This window comes from Oncorhynchus kisutch, linkage group LG4 (assembly GCF_002021735.2).
Source record: "Oncorhynchus kisutch isolate 150728-3 linkage group LG4, Okis_V2, whole genome shotgun sequence".
NCBI lineage: Eukaryota > Metazoa > Chordata > Actinopteri > Salmoniformes > Salmonidae > Oncorhynchus > Oncorhynchus kisutch.
In genome coordinates, this window is record NC_034177.2 from 36,073,887 (window position 1) to 36,088,739 (window position 14,853).

The 14,853-nt window shown below is 42.1% G+C and overlaps 1 protein-coding gene across 2 annotated transcripts in view; it reads right to left on the reverse strand.

Annotated features, from left to right (window-relative positions):
- Nucleotides 1-14,853, reverse strand: part of LOC109889484 (low-density lipoprotein receptor class A domain-containing protein 3) — a 124,014-nt gene that overhangs the window by 58,824 nt on the left and 50,337 nt on the right. For both annotated transcript variants that reach the window (XM_020480935.2, XM_020480934.2), the window contains exon 2: nt 1,879-2,025. In XM_020480935.2, the coding sequence (XP_020336524.1) occupies nt 1,879-2,025 (147 nt within the window). The remainder of the gene's footprint in view (nt 1-1,878; nt 2,026-14,853) is intronic.

A 14,853-nucleotide genomic window follows, 5' to 3' on the forward strand; every position in this document is an offset into this window, starting at 1 on the left:
GGGTTAGATGGGTTACAGAGACCTCAGGCTGAGAGAGGAAAGGAGGGAGGAGGAAAATTGAGAGAGAGAGAGGTAGTCAGAGAGTAGAAAGGAGTAGGGAGAGAGTGAGAGACAAAGAGAGAGACAAAGAGAGAGACAAAGAGAGAGACAAAGAGAGAGACAAAAGGAGAGACAAAAAGAGAGAGACAAAGAGAGAGACAAAGAGGGAGGCAAAGAGAGAGACAAATAGAGAGAGACAAAAAGAGAGAGACAAAAAGAGAGAGACAAATAGAGAAAGACAAATAGAGAGAGACAAATAGAGAGAAAGAGAGCGAGAGAGAGAGAGAAAGAAAGAGAGAACAACAATCCATGAACAACTCCAGTGTGACGTGTCATCTTGGGAATCAGGGTCCCGTTGGCAAAATTTGAGTTGTCTGGTGACTCCCTGAGCTGCCACAGCAAACAGAGAGTGTTGGCAAAGAAGGGATGGAAGGAGAGGACAAGGGGTAGGGCAGTGTGTGTGTGTGTGTGTGTGTGTGTGTGTGTGTGTGTGTGTGTGTGTGTGTGTGTGTGTGTGTGTGTGTGTGTGTGTGTGTGTGTGTGTGTGTGTGTGTGTGTATTGGGTTATGAGAGTTAGGAGGGTGTGTAAACTGGGACTGAGCCACATGTACATTTCCCAGAGGCGTCTTAAAGTCTCAGCAGAACCAGAAGGGAAGGGGGTGAGTAGATGTTTGGCAGGGACCTAACACCCGTCCCACCCAACATGAGGAGGAAACATGTTCCTTAATTGGAGAAAAATAATTAGGTTAGTGAAAGGTAGGGTAACAGTCATCAGAGGGGAATGAGGGGGAAAACCCACCTGGAGATGAAGAGAGGGGGAGCGAGAGAGAGCAAGAGCAAGAGCGAGCAAGAGAGAGAGAGAGAGAGAGAGAGAGAGAGAGAGAAATGGGATACTTGTAGACATATTCACTTAAGAAGGGAGAATGAGACGGGGTGTGGTGGGGGTGTCGATGCATCGACTTGAGATGGGAGTTCCCCTTAAAGGGGTCATCCGCAATTGCTACATCCATTTTTGTACTTGTAAATTCACGATATGTACCCATTGATTCTTGAAGAATATAACTTAGAAAGGCCTCAGGTGCTTAGTTACACTGACTTACCCCATCAGAACCCAAAATATAAGGTTGTTTTACTCCAATGTTTGTGTACATTTACTTTGTTTACAAACACTGTATATAGGCCCAAAACATGACTAAAACTATAATTTGGATATCATGGATGGTCAGTTCTTGCATCCATCGCTCTGTCTATGAATTTGAGAGTGGTTGCATTTCTCCAGCCCCATCCCTCTGCTTTTTTACCAAAACAGGGCTGGGGAAATGCTTTGTTATTGTTTCTACTGCTGAATGCCTCTTTAAATATGTCAGGAGCTCAAAGTCAATGCTTATCAACATTCCCATCTTTATGTGGAGAGGGGGGATAAAGGGGGGAGAGCGGAGATAGAGAGAGAGAGGGGCGAGAGAGAGAGAGAGCGAGAGCGAGAGAGATAGCAGGATAGACGAAAGCTCAATAAAGATCAAAGCCAAGCAACACTAGTAGGATCATGACTTTACTGGATTATATTACCGTGGTGTTACAGTAGTATTATAATGTGCTATTTCTACACACAGGCGTAATCGTCCATTGCTTTGATGGTATTACGTTTCCCCAAGTGCTAAACTGGGGCTATGGGTTTGTTGGATAGGGGGATGGGAGTGAGGGGGGCTAGACAAGAAAGAAGGGGAGAAGCAAGAAGCGTAGGACTAAACCTGGTCTCTGGTAACCCTTAAAATGCTTAGAGAGAGAGAGAGAATGAGAGAGAATGAGAAAGTGGAGATGGTGAAAGGGAGCTGTACTCACGGCAGCCTTTCTCGTCGCTCTTGTCGAAGCAGTCGGGCAGTCCGTCACACTGCCACCCCCCTGGGACACACTTCCCGTCCCCACACATGAAGTTCCCTGGGATGTTACACTCTGTGGTGAAGTTGTTCCCCGGAAGGAGCTGGCTCTCTGAGGGAGAGGAGGAGCGGGAGGAGGAAAGGAGAAAATGGAGGAGAGGGGTGGAGGGGAGAGGAGGAGGATGAGGATGATGAGGAAGAGGATGGGAAAGATGAGGATGAGGAAGAAGATGAAAAGAAGGAGGAAGATGAAGTGGAAGAGGAAGAGGGAAATATTGTTACAATCTGAGAACTTGAACGGTAGAAGAATATTGCATTCAAAAGATAATAATCTCACAGTCAAAAGGCAGGTTATTATTATCTCCAAATGGAAAATATTAAAGGCATTCCTATATCAGTATCCAGGCAGGTCATAAAAACAGAGGATAGCATCATGAATACCAATATGAAAGTATGAAAGGGTCATATGGTGATAACAGTCAGTCTCTGAGTCAGTCTACTGCTGGCTAATATAAAGAAGGGCAGATTAGGACACACACATCAAACACACACACACACATTTTCCATCTGATTTCCCTATCGCTAAATACGACATAACTTGCAAAACTTGCATGCATCATTGCATAGTGAAGACTCCTTTCTAGATTCATATGGAGACTATGACCCATTTGCCTTAGAAGACCATATGGGTATGTATGGCATCAAGTACATTTGCAAAGCTCTTCCATTGTATGATCCATTGATCCACAAGCAGAGCAGCAGAGAAGCACAGTGGCCTGTGGGCAATTCCACAATAACAATAGCAGACACTCAGATTGCCAGACAGTATGCCAAACAAAAAACATTGATTTTAAAGTTTAACAAACCATACAACTCTATGCACAATGACTACTTTTAACAATTTACACTGAACATAACACATTTACTGGAAGAACTGTGCAGATGCAAAGTTTGGTAACAGAATTATGGTAAAATCTCCCTCAGTTTTTGTGTCCACGCTTTCCAAAAACTCTGTTAGATCTCTGCTCCAAATGAAGAGTTAAAGATGTTTGCAGAAAGAGTGGGGGTGAAGTGGATTTACACCCGGCGACGGAATTGCGGGTAACAGAATTTCATCATGGGTCCCTGATCTGTACTACACAGAAATGCATACTTTTGGATATGAATGTAATTTTAAATAGGTACAGAAAGGTATAAATATGCTATATCCTTCTTTGCATATTTGGGTATTATTTCTACACACTGGTTATTATTTTAATGAGCTCTGCCCCCAAACAAGGCCACATTTGGTAGGTCCGGTCTGGACCAAATCTAAACCAATCATAGACATCTCTGTTTCACAAGTTTGGACATCAATGTACAGCACAATAGAGTACAGTAAAGTTTTGTACAGTACAGCAGAGTTCAGTACATTCTGTGTACTCAACTCTAGTGTTCTCTACTGTGTAGTGTACTGAACTCTACTTTACCTTACTGTACTGAACTATACTCTACATGTATTTTATTAACGGAATTGAGTTTTAATTACTTAATAATTCATAAACAAAAATGTATAACAGTAAAAACACTAACTAATTGATAGGTCTACCTTTAATTCTTACTTCTGTGAACTTCCATTATCCTCCCTCCTCATGACGGAGAGGTCTGTCATTTTTATCATAGGTACACTTCAACTGCGAGAGACGGAATCTAAAACAAAAATCCAGAAAATCACATTGTATGATTTTTAAGTTATTAATTTGCATTTTATTGCATGACATAAGTATTTGATCACCTACCAACCAGTAAGAATTCCGGCTCTCACAGACCTGTTAGTTTTTCTTTAAGAAGCCCCCCTGTTCTCCACTCATTACCTGTATTAACTGCACCTGTTTGAACACGTTACCTGTATAAAAGACACCTGTCCACACACTCAATCAAACAGACTCCAACCTCTCCACAATGGCCAAGACCAGATAGCTGTGTAAGGACATCAGGGATAACATTGTAGACCTGCAGAAGGCTGGGATGGGCTACAGGACAATAGGCAAGCAGCTTGGTGAGAAGGCAACAACTGTTGGCGCAATTATTAGAAAATGGAAGAAGTTCAAGATGACAGTCAATCACCCTCGGTCTGGGGCTCCATGCAAGATCTCACCTCGTGGGGCATCAATGATCATGAGGAAGGTGAGGGATCAGCCCAGAACTACACGGCAGGACCTGAAGAGAGCTGGGACCACAGTCTCAAAGAAAACCATTAGTAACACACTACGCCGTCATGGATTAAAATCCTGCAGCGCACGCAAGGTCCCCCTGCTCAAGCCAGCGCATGCATGTCCAGGCCCGTCTGAAGTGTGCCAATGACCATCTGGATGATCCAGAAGAGGAATGGGAGAAGGTCATGTGATCTGATGAGACAAAATAGAGCTTTTTGGTCTAAACTCCACTCGCCGTGTTTGGAGGAAGAAGAAGGAGGAGTACAACCCCAAGAACACCATCCCAACCGTGAAGCGTGGAGGTGGAAACATCATTCTTTGGGGATGCTTTTCTGTTAGGGGACAGGACGACTACACTGTATTGAGGGGAGGATGGATGGGGCCATGTATCGAGAGATCTTGGCCAACAACCTCCTTCCCTCAGTAAGAGCATTGAAGATGGGTCGTGGCTGGGTCTTCCAGCATGACAATGACCCGAAACACACAGCCAGGGCGACTAAGGAGTGGCTCCGTAAGAAGCTTCTAAAGGTCCTGGAGTGGCCAAGCCAGTCTCCGGACCTGAACCCAATAGAAAATCGTTGGAGGGAGCTGAAAGTCCGTATTGCCCAGCAACAGCCCTGAAACCTGTAGGATCTGGAGAAGGTCTGTATGGAGGAGTGGGCCAAAATCCCTGCTGCAGTGTGTGCAAACCTGGTCAAGAACTACGGAAACGCATGATCTCTGTAATTGCAAACAAAGGTTTCTGTACCAAATATTAAGTTCTGCTTTTCTAATGTATCAAATACTTATGTCATGCAATAAAATGCAAATTAATTACTTAAAAATCATACAATGTGATTTTCTGGATTTTTGTTTTTTTTATTTTTGATTCCGTCTCTCACAGTTAAAGTGTACCTATGGTAAAGATTACAGACTTCTACATGCTTTGTAAGTAGGAAAACCGGCAAAATCGGCAGTGTATCAAATACTTGTTCTCCCCACTGTATGTACTGTACCTTAATAACAAAGGAATATAGACTCTTAGCTTTCATTTGACAGCCAATTTAACATGATCCTAAGAATTTCACATGTTGCTGCTCATGGGTCTTTTACATGGAAATGACCCTGTCTGATCTTTAATAAGTGGGATAGGGCAGAACTTGTTGATACACTCCAGCAATAGACTAATGAGTTAGAATGTAAACCATGAGCTGCTGGGCTGGCTGGCTGGGCTCTGACACTGTGGTGGGGAAGGACGCACTTAAGTGATAATGCCCGAGAAGCCGGTGTTTGGAGGATATAGAGTTGAAGTTGTAAGTTTACATACACTTAGGTTGGAGTCATTAAAACTAGTTTTTCAACCACTCCACAAATGTCTTGCTAACAAACTATAGTTTTGGTTAGGACATCTACTTTGTGCATGACACAAGTACATTTTCCAACAATTGTTTGCAGACAGATTATTTCACTGTGTCACAATTCCAGTGGGTCAGAAGTTCACATACACTAAGTTGACTGTGCCTTTAAAAAGATTGGGAAATTCCAGAAAATTATGTCATGGCTTTCGAAGCTTCTGATAGGCAATTGACAACATTTGAGTCAATTGTCGTTGTACCTGTGGATGTATTTCAAGGCCTACCTTCAAACTCAGTGCCTCTTTGTCTGACACCATGGGAAAATCAAAAGAAATCAGCCAAGACCTCAGAAAGAAATTGTTGACCTCTACAAGTCTGGTTCATCCTTGGAAGCAATTTCCAAATGCCTGAAGGTACCACATTCATCTGTACAGACAATAGTACGCAAGTATAAACATCATGGGACCACGCAGCCATCCTACCGCTCAGTTCTGTCTCCTAGAGATGAACATACTTTGGTTGCAAAAAGTGCAAATCAATCCCAGAACAACAGCAAAGGACCCTGTGAAGATGCTGGAGGAAACAGGTACAAAAGTATCTATATCTACAGTAAAACAAGTCCTATATCGACATAACCTGAAAGGCTGCTCAGCAAGGAAGAAGCCACTGCTCCAAAACTGCCATAAAAAAGCCAGACTACGGTTTGCAACTGCACATGGGGACAAAGATCATACTTTTGGAGAAATGTCCTCTGGTCTGATGAAACAAAAATATAACTGTTTGGCCATAATGACATTGTTATGTTTAGAGGAAAAACGGGGAGGCTTGCAAGCCAAAGAACACCATCCCAACCGTGAAGCACGGGGGTGGCAGCATCATGTTGTGGGGGTGCTTTGCTGCAGGAGGGACTGGTGCACTTCACAAAATAGAGGACATCATGAGGCAGGAAAATTATGTGGATATATTGAAGCAACATATCAAGACATCAGCCAGGAAGTTAAAGCTTGGTCGCCAATGGGTCTTCCAAATGGACAATGACCCCAAGCATACCTCCAAAGTTGTGGCAAAATGGCTTAAGGACAACAAAGTCAAGGTATTGGAGTGGCCATCACAAAGCCATGACCTCAATCCCATAGAAAATGTGTGGGCAGAACTCAAAAAGTGTGTGCGAGCAAGGAGGCCTACAAACCTGACTCAGTTACACCAGCTCTGTCAGGTGGAATGGGCCAAAATTCACCCAACTTATTGTGGGAAGTTTGTGGAAGGATACCAGAAACGTTTTACCCAAGTTAAACCATTTAAAGGCAATGCTACCACATAATATTTATTTATTTATTTATTTTACCTTTATTTAACCAGGTAGGCAAGTTGAGAACAAGTTCTCATTTACAATTGCGACCTGGCCAAGATAAAGCAAAGCAGTTCGACAGATAAAACGACACAGAGTTACACATGGAGTAAAAACAAACATACAGTCAATAATGCAGTATAAACAAGTCTATATACAATGTGAGCAAATGAGTTGAGAAGGGAGGTAAAGGCAAAAAAGGCCATGATGGCAAAGTAAATACAATATAGCAAGTAAAATACTGGAATGGTAGTTTTGCAATGGAAGAATGTGCAAAGTAGAAATTAAAATAATGGGGTGCAAAGGAGCAAAATAAATAAATTAATTAAAATTAAATACAGTTGGGAAAGAGGTAGTTGTTTGGGCTAAATTATAGGTGGGCTATGTACAGGTGCAGTAATCTGTGAGCTGCTCTGACAGTTGGTGCTTAAAGCTAGTGAGGGAGATAAGTGTTTCCAGTTTCAGAGATTTTTGTAGTTCGTTCCAGTCATTGGCAGCAGAGAACTGGAAGGAGAGGCGGCCAAAGAAAGAATTGGTTTTGGGGGTGACTAGAGAGATATACCTGCTGGAGCGTGTGCTACAGGTGGGAGATGCTATGGTGACCAGCGAGCTGAGATAAGGGGGGACTTTACCTAGCAGGGTCTTGTAGATGACATGGAGCCAGTGGGTTTGGCGACGAGTATGAAGCGAGGGCCAGCCAACGAGAACGTACAGGTCGCAATGGTGGGTAGTATATTGGGCTTTGGTGATAAAACGGATTGCACTGTGATAGACTGCATCCAATTTGTTGAGTAGGGTATTGGAGGCTATTTTGTAAATGACATCGCCAAAGTCGAGGATTGGTAGGATGGTCAGTTTTACAAGGGTATGTTTGGCAGCATGAGTGAAGGATGCTTTGTTGATTTAACTTTGGATTGGAGATGTTTGATATGGGTCTGGAAGGAGACTTTACAGTCTAACCAGACACCTAAGTATTTGTAGTTGTCCACGTATTCTAAGTCAGAGCCGTCCAGAGTAGTGATGTTGGACAGGCGGGTAGGTGCAGGTAGCGATCGGTTGAAGAGCATGCATTTAGTTTTACTTGTATTTAAGAGCAATTGGAGGCCACGGAAGGAGAGTTGTATGGCATTGAAGCTTGCCTGGAGGGTTGTTAACACAGTGTCCAAAGAAGGGCCGGAAGTATACAGAATGGTGTCGTCTGCGTAGAGGTGGATCAGGGACTCACCAGCAGCAAGAGCGACCTCATTGATGTATACAGAGAAGAGAGTCGGTCCAAGAATTGAACCCTGTGGCACCCCCATAGAGACTGCCAGAGGTCCGGACAGCAGACCCTCCGATTTGACACACTGAACTCTATCAGAGAAGTAGTTGGTGAACCAGGCGAGACAATCATTTGAGAAACCAAGGCTGTCGAGTCTGCCGATGAGGATATGGTGATTGACAGAGTCGAAAGCCTTGGCCAGATCAATGAATACGGCTGCACAGTAATGTTTCTTATCGATGGCGGTTAAGATATCGTTTAGGACCTTGAGCGTGGCTGAGGTGCACCCATAATAATTGAGTGTATGTAAACATCTGACCCACTGGGAATGTGATGAAAAAAATAAAAGCTTAAATAAATCGCTCTACTACTATTCTGACATGTCACATTCTTAAAATAAAGTGGTGATCCTAACTGATCTAAAACAGGGACATTTTACTGGGATTAAAAGTCAGGAATTGTGAAAAACTGAGTTTAAATGTATTTGGCTAAAGTACAGTGCCTTGCAAAAGTATTCGGCCCCCTTGAACTTTGCGACCTTTTGCCACATTTCAGGCTTCAAACATAAAGATATAAAACTGTATTTTTTTGTGAAGAATCAACAACAAGTGGGACACAATCATGAAGTGGAATGACATTTATTGGATATTTCAAACTTTTTTAACAAATCTAAAACTGAAAAATTGGGCGTGCAAAATTATTCAGCCCCTTTACTTTCAGTGCAGCAAACTCTCTCCAGAAGTTCAGTGAGGATCTCTGAATGATCCAATGTTGACCTAAATGACTAATGATGATAAATACAATCCACCTGTGTATTCAAGTCTCCGTATAAATGCACCTGCACTGTGATAGTCTCAGAGGTCCGTTAAAAGCGCAGAGAGCATCATGAAGAACAAGGAACACACCAGGCAGGTCCGAGATACTGTTGTGAAGAAGTTTAAAGCCGGATTTGGATACAAAAAGATTCCCCAAGCTTTAAACATCCCAAGGAGCACTGTGCAAGCGATAATATTGAAATGGAAGGAGTATCAGACCACTGCAAATCTACCAAGACCTGGCCGTCCCTCTAAACTTTCAGCTCATACAAGGAGAAGACTGATCAGAGATGCAGCCAAGAGGCCCATGATCACTCTGGATGAACTGCAGAGATCTACAGCTGAGGTGGGAGACTCTGTCCATAGGACAACAATCAGTCGTATATTGCACAAATCTGGCCTTTATGGAAGAGTGGCAAGAAGAAAGCCATTTCTTAAAGATATCCATAAAAAGTGTCGTTTAAAGTTTGCCACAAGCCACCTGGGAGACACATCAAACATGTGGAAGAAGGTGCTCTGGTCAGATGAAACCAAAATTGAACTTTTTGGCAACAATGCAAAACGTTATGTTTGGCGTAAAAGCAACACAGCTCATCACCCTGAACACACCATCCCCACTGTCAAACATGGTGGTGGCAGCATCATGGTTTGGGCCTGCTTTTCTTCAGCAGGGACAGGGAAGATGGTTAAAATTGATGGGAAGATGGATGGAGCCAAATACAGGACCATTCTGGAAGAAAACCTGATGGAGTCTGCAAAAGACCTGAGACTGGGACGGAGATTTGTCTTCCAACAAGACAATGATCCAAAACATAAAGCAAAATCTACAATGGAATGGTTCAAAAATAAACATATCCAGGTGTTAGAATGGCCAAGTCAAAGTCCAGACCTGAATCCAATCGAGAATCTGTGGAAAGAACTGAAAACTGCTGTTCACAAATGCTCTCCATCCAACCTCACTGAGCTCGAGCTGTTTTGCAAGGAGGAATGGGAAAAAATGTCAGTCTCTCGGTGTGCAAAACTGATAGAGACATACCCCAAGCGACTTACAGCTGTAATCGCAGCAAATGGTGGCGCTACAAAGAATTAACTTAAGGGGGCTGAATAACTTTGCACGCCCAATTTTTCAGTTTTTGATTTGTTAAAAAAGTTTGAAATATCCAATAGATGTCGTTCCACTTCATGATTGTGTCCCACTTGTTGTTGATTCTTCACAAAAAAATACAGTTTTATATCTTTATGTTTGAAGCCTGACATGTGGCAAAAGGTCGCAAAGTTCAAGGGGGCCGAATACTTTCGCAAGGCACTGTATATGTAAACTTCCGACTTCAACTGTATTGGCACTGATGTAGTTAGGCCCATGCCAATATATCCTCCAAACACGGGCATTGAGGGTATTATCACTTTTATACAATGGTTTACCAACATATTCAAATAATTATTTACATATTTTCATTAAAAACGTTATTTTGAGGAATGTATAAATTCTATTTCATCCTTCCACAAGATTTTTTTGATTTTGATTTTTTAACCTTTATTTAACTAGGCAAGTCAGTTAAGAACACATTCTTATTTTCAATGACGGCCTGGGAACAGTGGGTTAACTGCCTGTTCAGGGGCAGAACGACAGATTTGTACCGTGTCAGCTTGGGAGTTTGAACTCACAACCTTCCGGTTACTAGTCCAACGCTCTAACCACTAGGCTACCCTGCCGCCCAAGATATAGTCCTGACACACATCTAGGGTTGCTACCCAAGCCAGGGGGTAGTTCATTCTATCCCGGTTTGGTTGCTGGAGACGCTACCCAGTCATTCAGCCTTTCGTTCTGTATCTATGGACGCGACCCAGTCATTTGTTCTAAATGTTCCATTGCCATAATGGCTGGCAATGTTCTTACCCTTTGCTTGCTAACTAGCCAACTACAGTTAACTTACAGTCGCGTCAAAAAGTGCAGCCAGAATAACAGCACAGTAGCTGCAATTGCATTTGTTTAAGGTGTTTTCTTGTGACATTTATTTGGATACATCCATAACATTGAGCTAATGAGGCACGATTTCACCTTGAAAGGAGCTAGCCAACAACACAGCTAACAATCACTTCAAACTGAATCTGGAAAGACTGCAAACTAGCTGCACTTAGTTTCGTTTTACCTTTTTTCAATTTACATTTTACTTTGTCTATCCATAAAAATGATGCCAGCTGATTCATGATTTCGACTGGCTGAGAAACCCTGTCTGTCTGTCTCGTCCCAACTTCCGACATGTTCATTACTATGGGACAGCTGGAGATCGAATTTGAATATTGAAACAATTTTGCAAATGTCGGAGAGACAACCAGCAAGGTTTATACAAATCTCCACTGTTGAAAACTAAATGTTAGTCTAAAGGAAATGAGAGATAATGTCTAGATGCTTTTTATAGAGGAGATAAAGTTTAGAAATCACTTGGCTGGGCTGATGAGACAGTGGATTGCGCAGTCAGATGGAACAGAGTAAATAGGCATTTTAACGTCATAGATTTAGCTGGTGGAAACTTGTGGCATAGACACCGGCTGGAATGCAGTTTAAACCAACCAGCATTCAAGATTAGACCCACCCATAGTATAATAACAAACAACACTACTCTATAATCATCCAAATAATAACTTAAGGACACCAGGGCACAGGATGTGTCCCAGATAGCACCCTATTCCCAATACTGTACAGTGCACTACGATCGACCAGGGCCCATAGGTCTCTGGTCAAAAGTAGTGTGCCAAATAGGGGTCATTTGGGACGCATCCACAGTTTCACTCAGCAACCCAACCTGGACCAAACTTGGGGAGGAATACAAAGTTGTAAGAGTCCAATTTATAAATAGGCCTGTGTTATAATCAGTGGTGTAAAGTACTTAAATACAAATACTTGAAAGTACTACTTAAGTAGTACTTAATATTTACATTTTTGAGGACCTTTACTTCACTTAATTTCTAATAATGTCATTTTTACACCATACATTTTCCAACACCCAAAGTACTCGTTACATTTTGAATGCTTAGTAGGACAGGAAAATTGTCTAATTCACACAATTATCAAGAGAACATCTCTGGTCATCCCTACTGCATCTGATATGGCGGACTCACTAAACACATACTTTGTTTGTAAATGATGTCTGAGTGTTGGAGTGTGCCCCTGGCTATCTGTTAGTCAATAAAACATGTTTTTTTTAAATGATGCCATCTGGTGTGCTTAATATAAGGAATTTGAAATGTTTAATACTTTTACCAAGTATATTTTAGCAATTACATTTACTTTTGATACTTAAGTATATTTAAAATAAAATACTTTTTGACTTTTACTCAAGTAATATTTTACTGGGTGACTTGCACTTTTACTTGAGTCATTATCTATTAAAGTATATTTACTTTTACTCAAGTATGACAATTGGGTACTTTTTCCACCACTGATTATAATTAAGGCTGACAAACTGAATTTAGTAAGTAGATTGTGAGCTGTGTTAGAATGTTGCTGCCTGTAGTGACTATGCTTTTGTTGTTGTTATTGAGGTGCAACAGGTCCAGTATTGTAAACATGTTGTATAATTAATTAACTGGTAAGAGCATCAAACTGTTTTCCTCTATTTTCATCAGCACACAGAAACAGTGAAAACATCAACCCACGTGTTCTGTAGGGCAGAACACAATGTTCGCACTTTGTTTCATTAGACTAAATCTGAGTACATCATCAAACACACCTACACAGACACCCAGAAAACCTGCTAGGCAAGAACCTCACTGTACAACTGTGTTTTTCCCTCTGACCATTTGATCCAAAAAATAACTCCTGGTCCAACAGAGCTAAAGAGTCCTGTCTACTTGTTATAAATCTCTTCAGATCCAGCCACTCCCAGTGCTACATCTGAGTGATTGACAGCTGGTAAATGTCTATATAACATCCCTCTCCTCACCCTCTCAGAGGGTGTGATGCAAGATACTCTTTGTTTCTTTCAATAAAAGGAGAGAGGGATCGAGGGAGAGAGGGAAAGGGAGATATAAAAGCCTGACCTAGCAACAGCTTTCCTATGTAGCATACTAATTGCTATTTCTCTGATTGACAGTAGAACGTGCCAGCGAATTTTGTGGGATGGCTACACTGGGTTGTTTCTAACAGCTCGAGAACACAAATCCACATTGGTGCACATGCACACAACATACATAAAGACTTGAGGGAACTAGGCTGTTTGACAAGAGGCAATGGGTTCATTGGAGCTGCTCTGCGACTGTGTGTGTGTGTGTGTGTTTAGCTTATCACTATGATTTGATACAGGCTGCTCCACTGCCCCATGGCCTGGTACTGTTAGCAACAGAAAACCCCAGCAGCACTACTGACACTTCTTAGATTGGCACTAACACTACACAAGGATATTGACCTATACTCAGACACTCACACACACACACACACACACACACACACACACACACACACACACACACACACACACACGTTGATCCTTAGCCTAGCTGTTCTGGGCTGAATCAATCTATAACCTCAATCTATAACCCGACATTAAAGTGGCCTCTTTGACCCAGCCAGGTTAAAATATCTCCCCGCCATTGATCTGGATGGAGGAAGAGGTGAGAAATAGATTGGAATAGCATTATAAAATTCCTGAGGGGATTTTAGCAAAGGGTGTATACAATTTACTGTAGCACTGATGTTAGCATTGACACACACTGTCGGTGAGAAAACGCACTCCACTCCCATAGTTACTGCAGACAATGGTCCATAACATAGCTGCACGTCGTGTCACACACACATCCCAATTGAGAAAATACAGACAAAGTAACATTTTCAAGACTCCAAATCTAATGAAAATGCGGAAGGGATTTTTGTGTTTGAGGAAAGTACGAATAAGTTAGGGGATGGGTCATTATTGGACAGCTCTGAATAAACCCGGCTTTTTATGGCTAGATGCAGGAACTTGTTTTCCAATTACACACTGATTTTAATGGGCTGGCTGTAGCAGGAGCTTCTGAAGCACAGAGGGTGGTGGAGGGAAATTGGAGCCCTATGTGTGTGTGTGTGTGTGTGTGTGTGTGTGTGTGTGTGTGTGTGTGTGTGTGTGTGTGTGTGTGTGTGTGTGTGTGTGTGCGTGCGTGCATGTCTTTGTGTGTGAATATGTGTGAAAGTATGTGCATGTGACAGCTCATAGAGAAAGGACAGGATTCTCATTCCTCTTCCTTAGACTCAACGGAGCAAATCACAAATGAGCCGACAACCTTTGGCCTGGTCAATTAAAGACACCACAAACAGAGAGAGAACAGCTGGCTGCAACACACACACAATTAACACACAACTTAAGGACCCCAGCCACCCGGGATACGGCCTGTTTACCTCGCTACCATCTAGTAAGGCGGAGACAGTACAGGTTCATCTCCAGGCCATGAAACTGTTAAAAAGTCACCACTAGCCAGCCTCCGCCCAGTACCCTGCACTGAACCTAAGTCACAGTCACTAGCCGTGCAGTAGTATCTCTAGCCAACTACCCTGCCAATACTCTACCCTGCAACTTAGACTGCTGCCCAATGAACATAGAGTTATTGAACACTGGGCACTTTAATAATGTTTACATACTGTTTTACCCACTTTATATGTATATACTGTATTCTCCTCATGGCTCATCTTATATAACTACTGATGTACACATGTTTTCTATTCACATACTGTCCATAAATTAAATAAAAATGTATTGGTCACATACACACACTTAGCAGATGTTACTGCGGGTGTAGCGTAATGCTTGTGTTCCTAGCTCCAACAGTGCAGTAGTATCTAACAATTGAAAACAATACACACAAATCTAAAAGTAAAAGAATGGAATTAATAAATATGTAACTATTAGGACGAGCAATGTCGGAGTGGCAATGACTAAAATACAGTAGAATAGAATACAGTATATACATATGAAATGAATAAAGCAGTATGTAAACATGACTAAAGTGACCAGTGT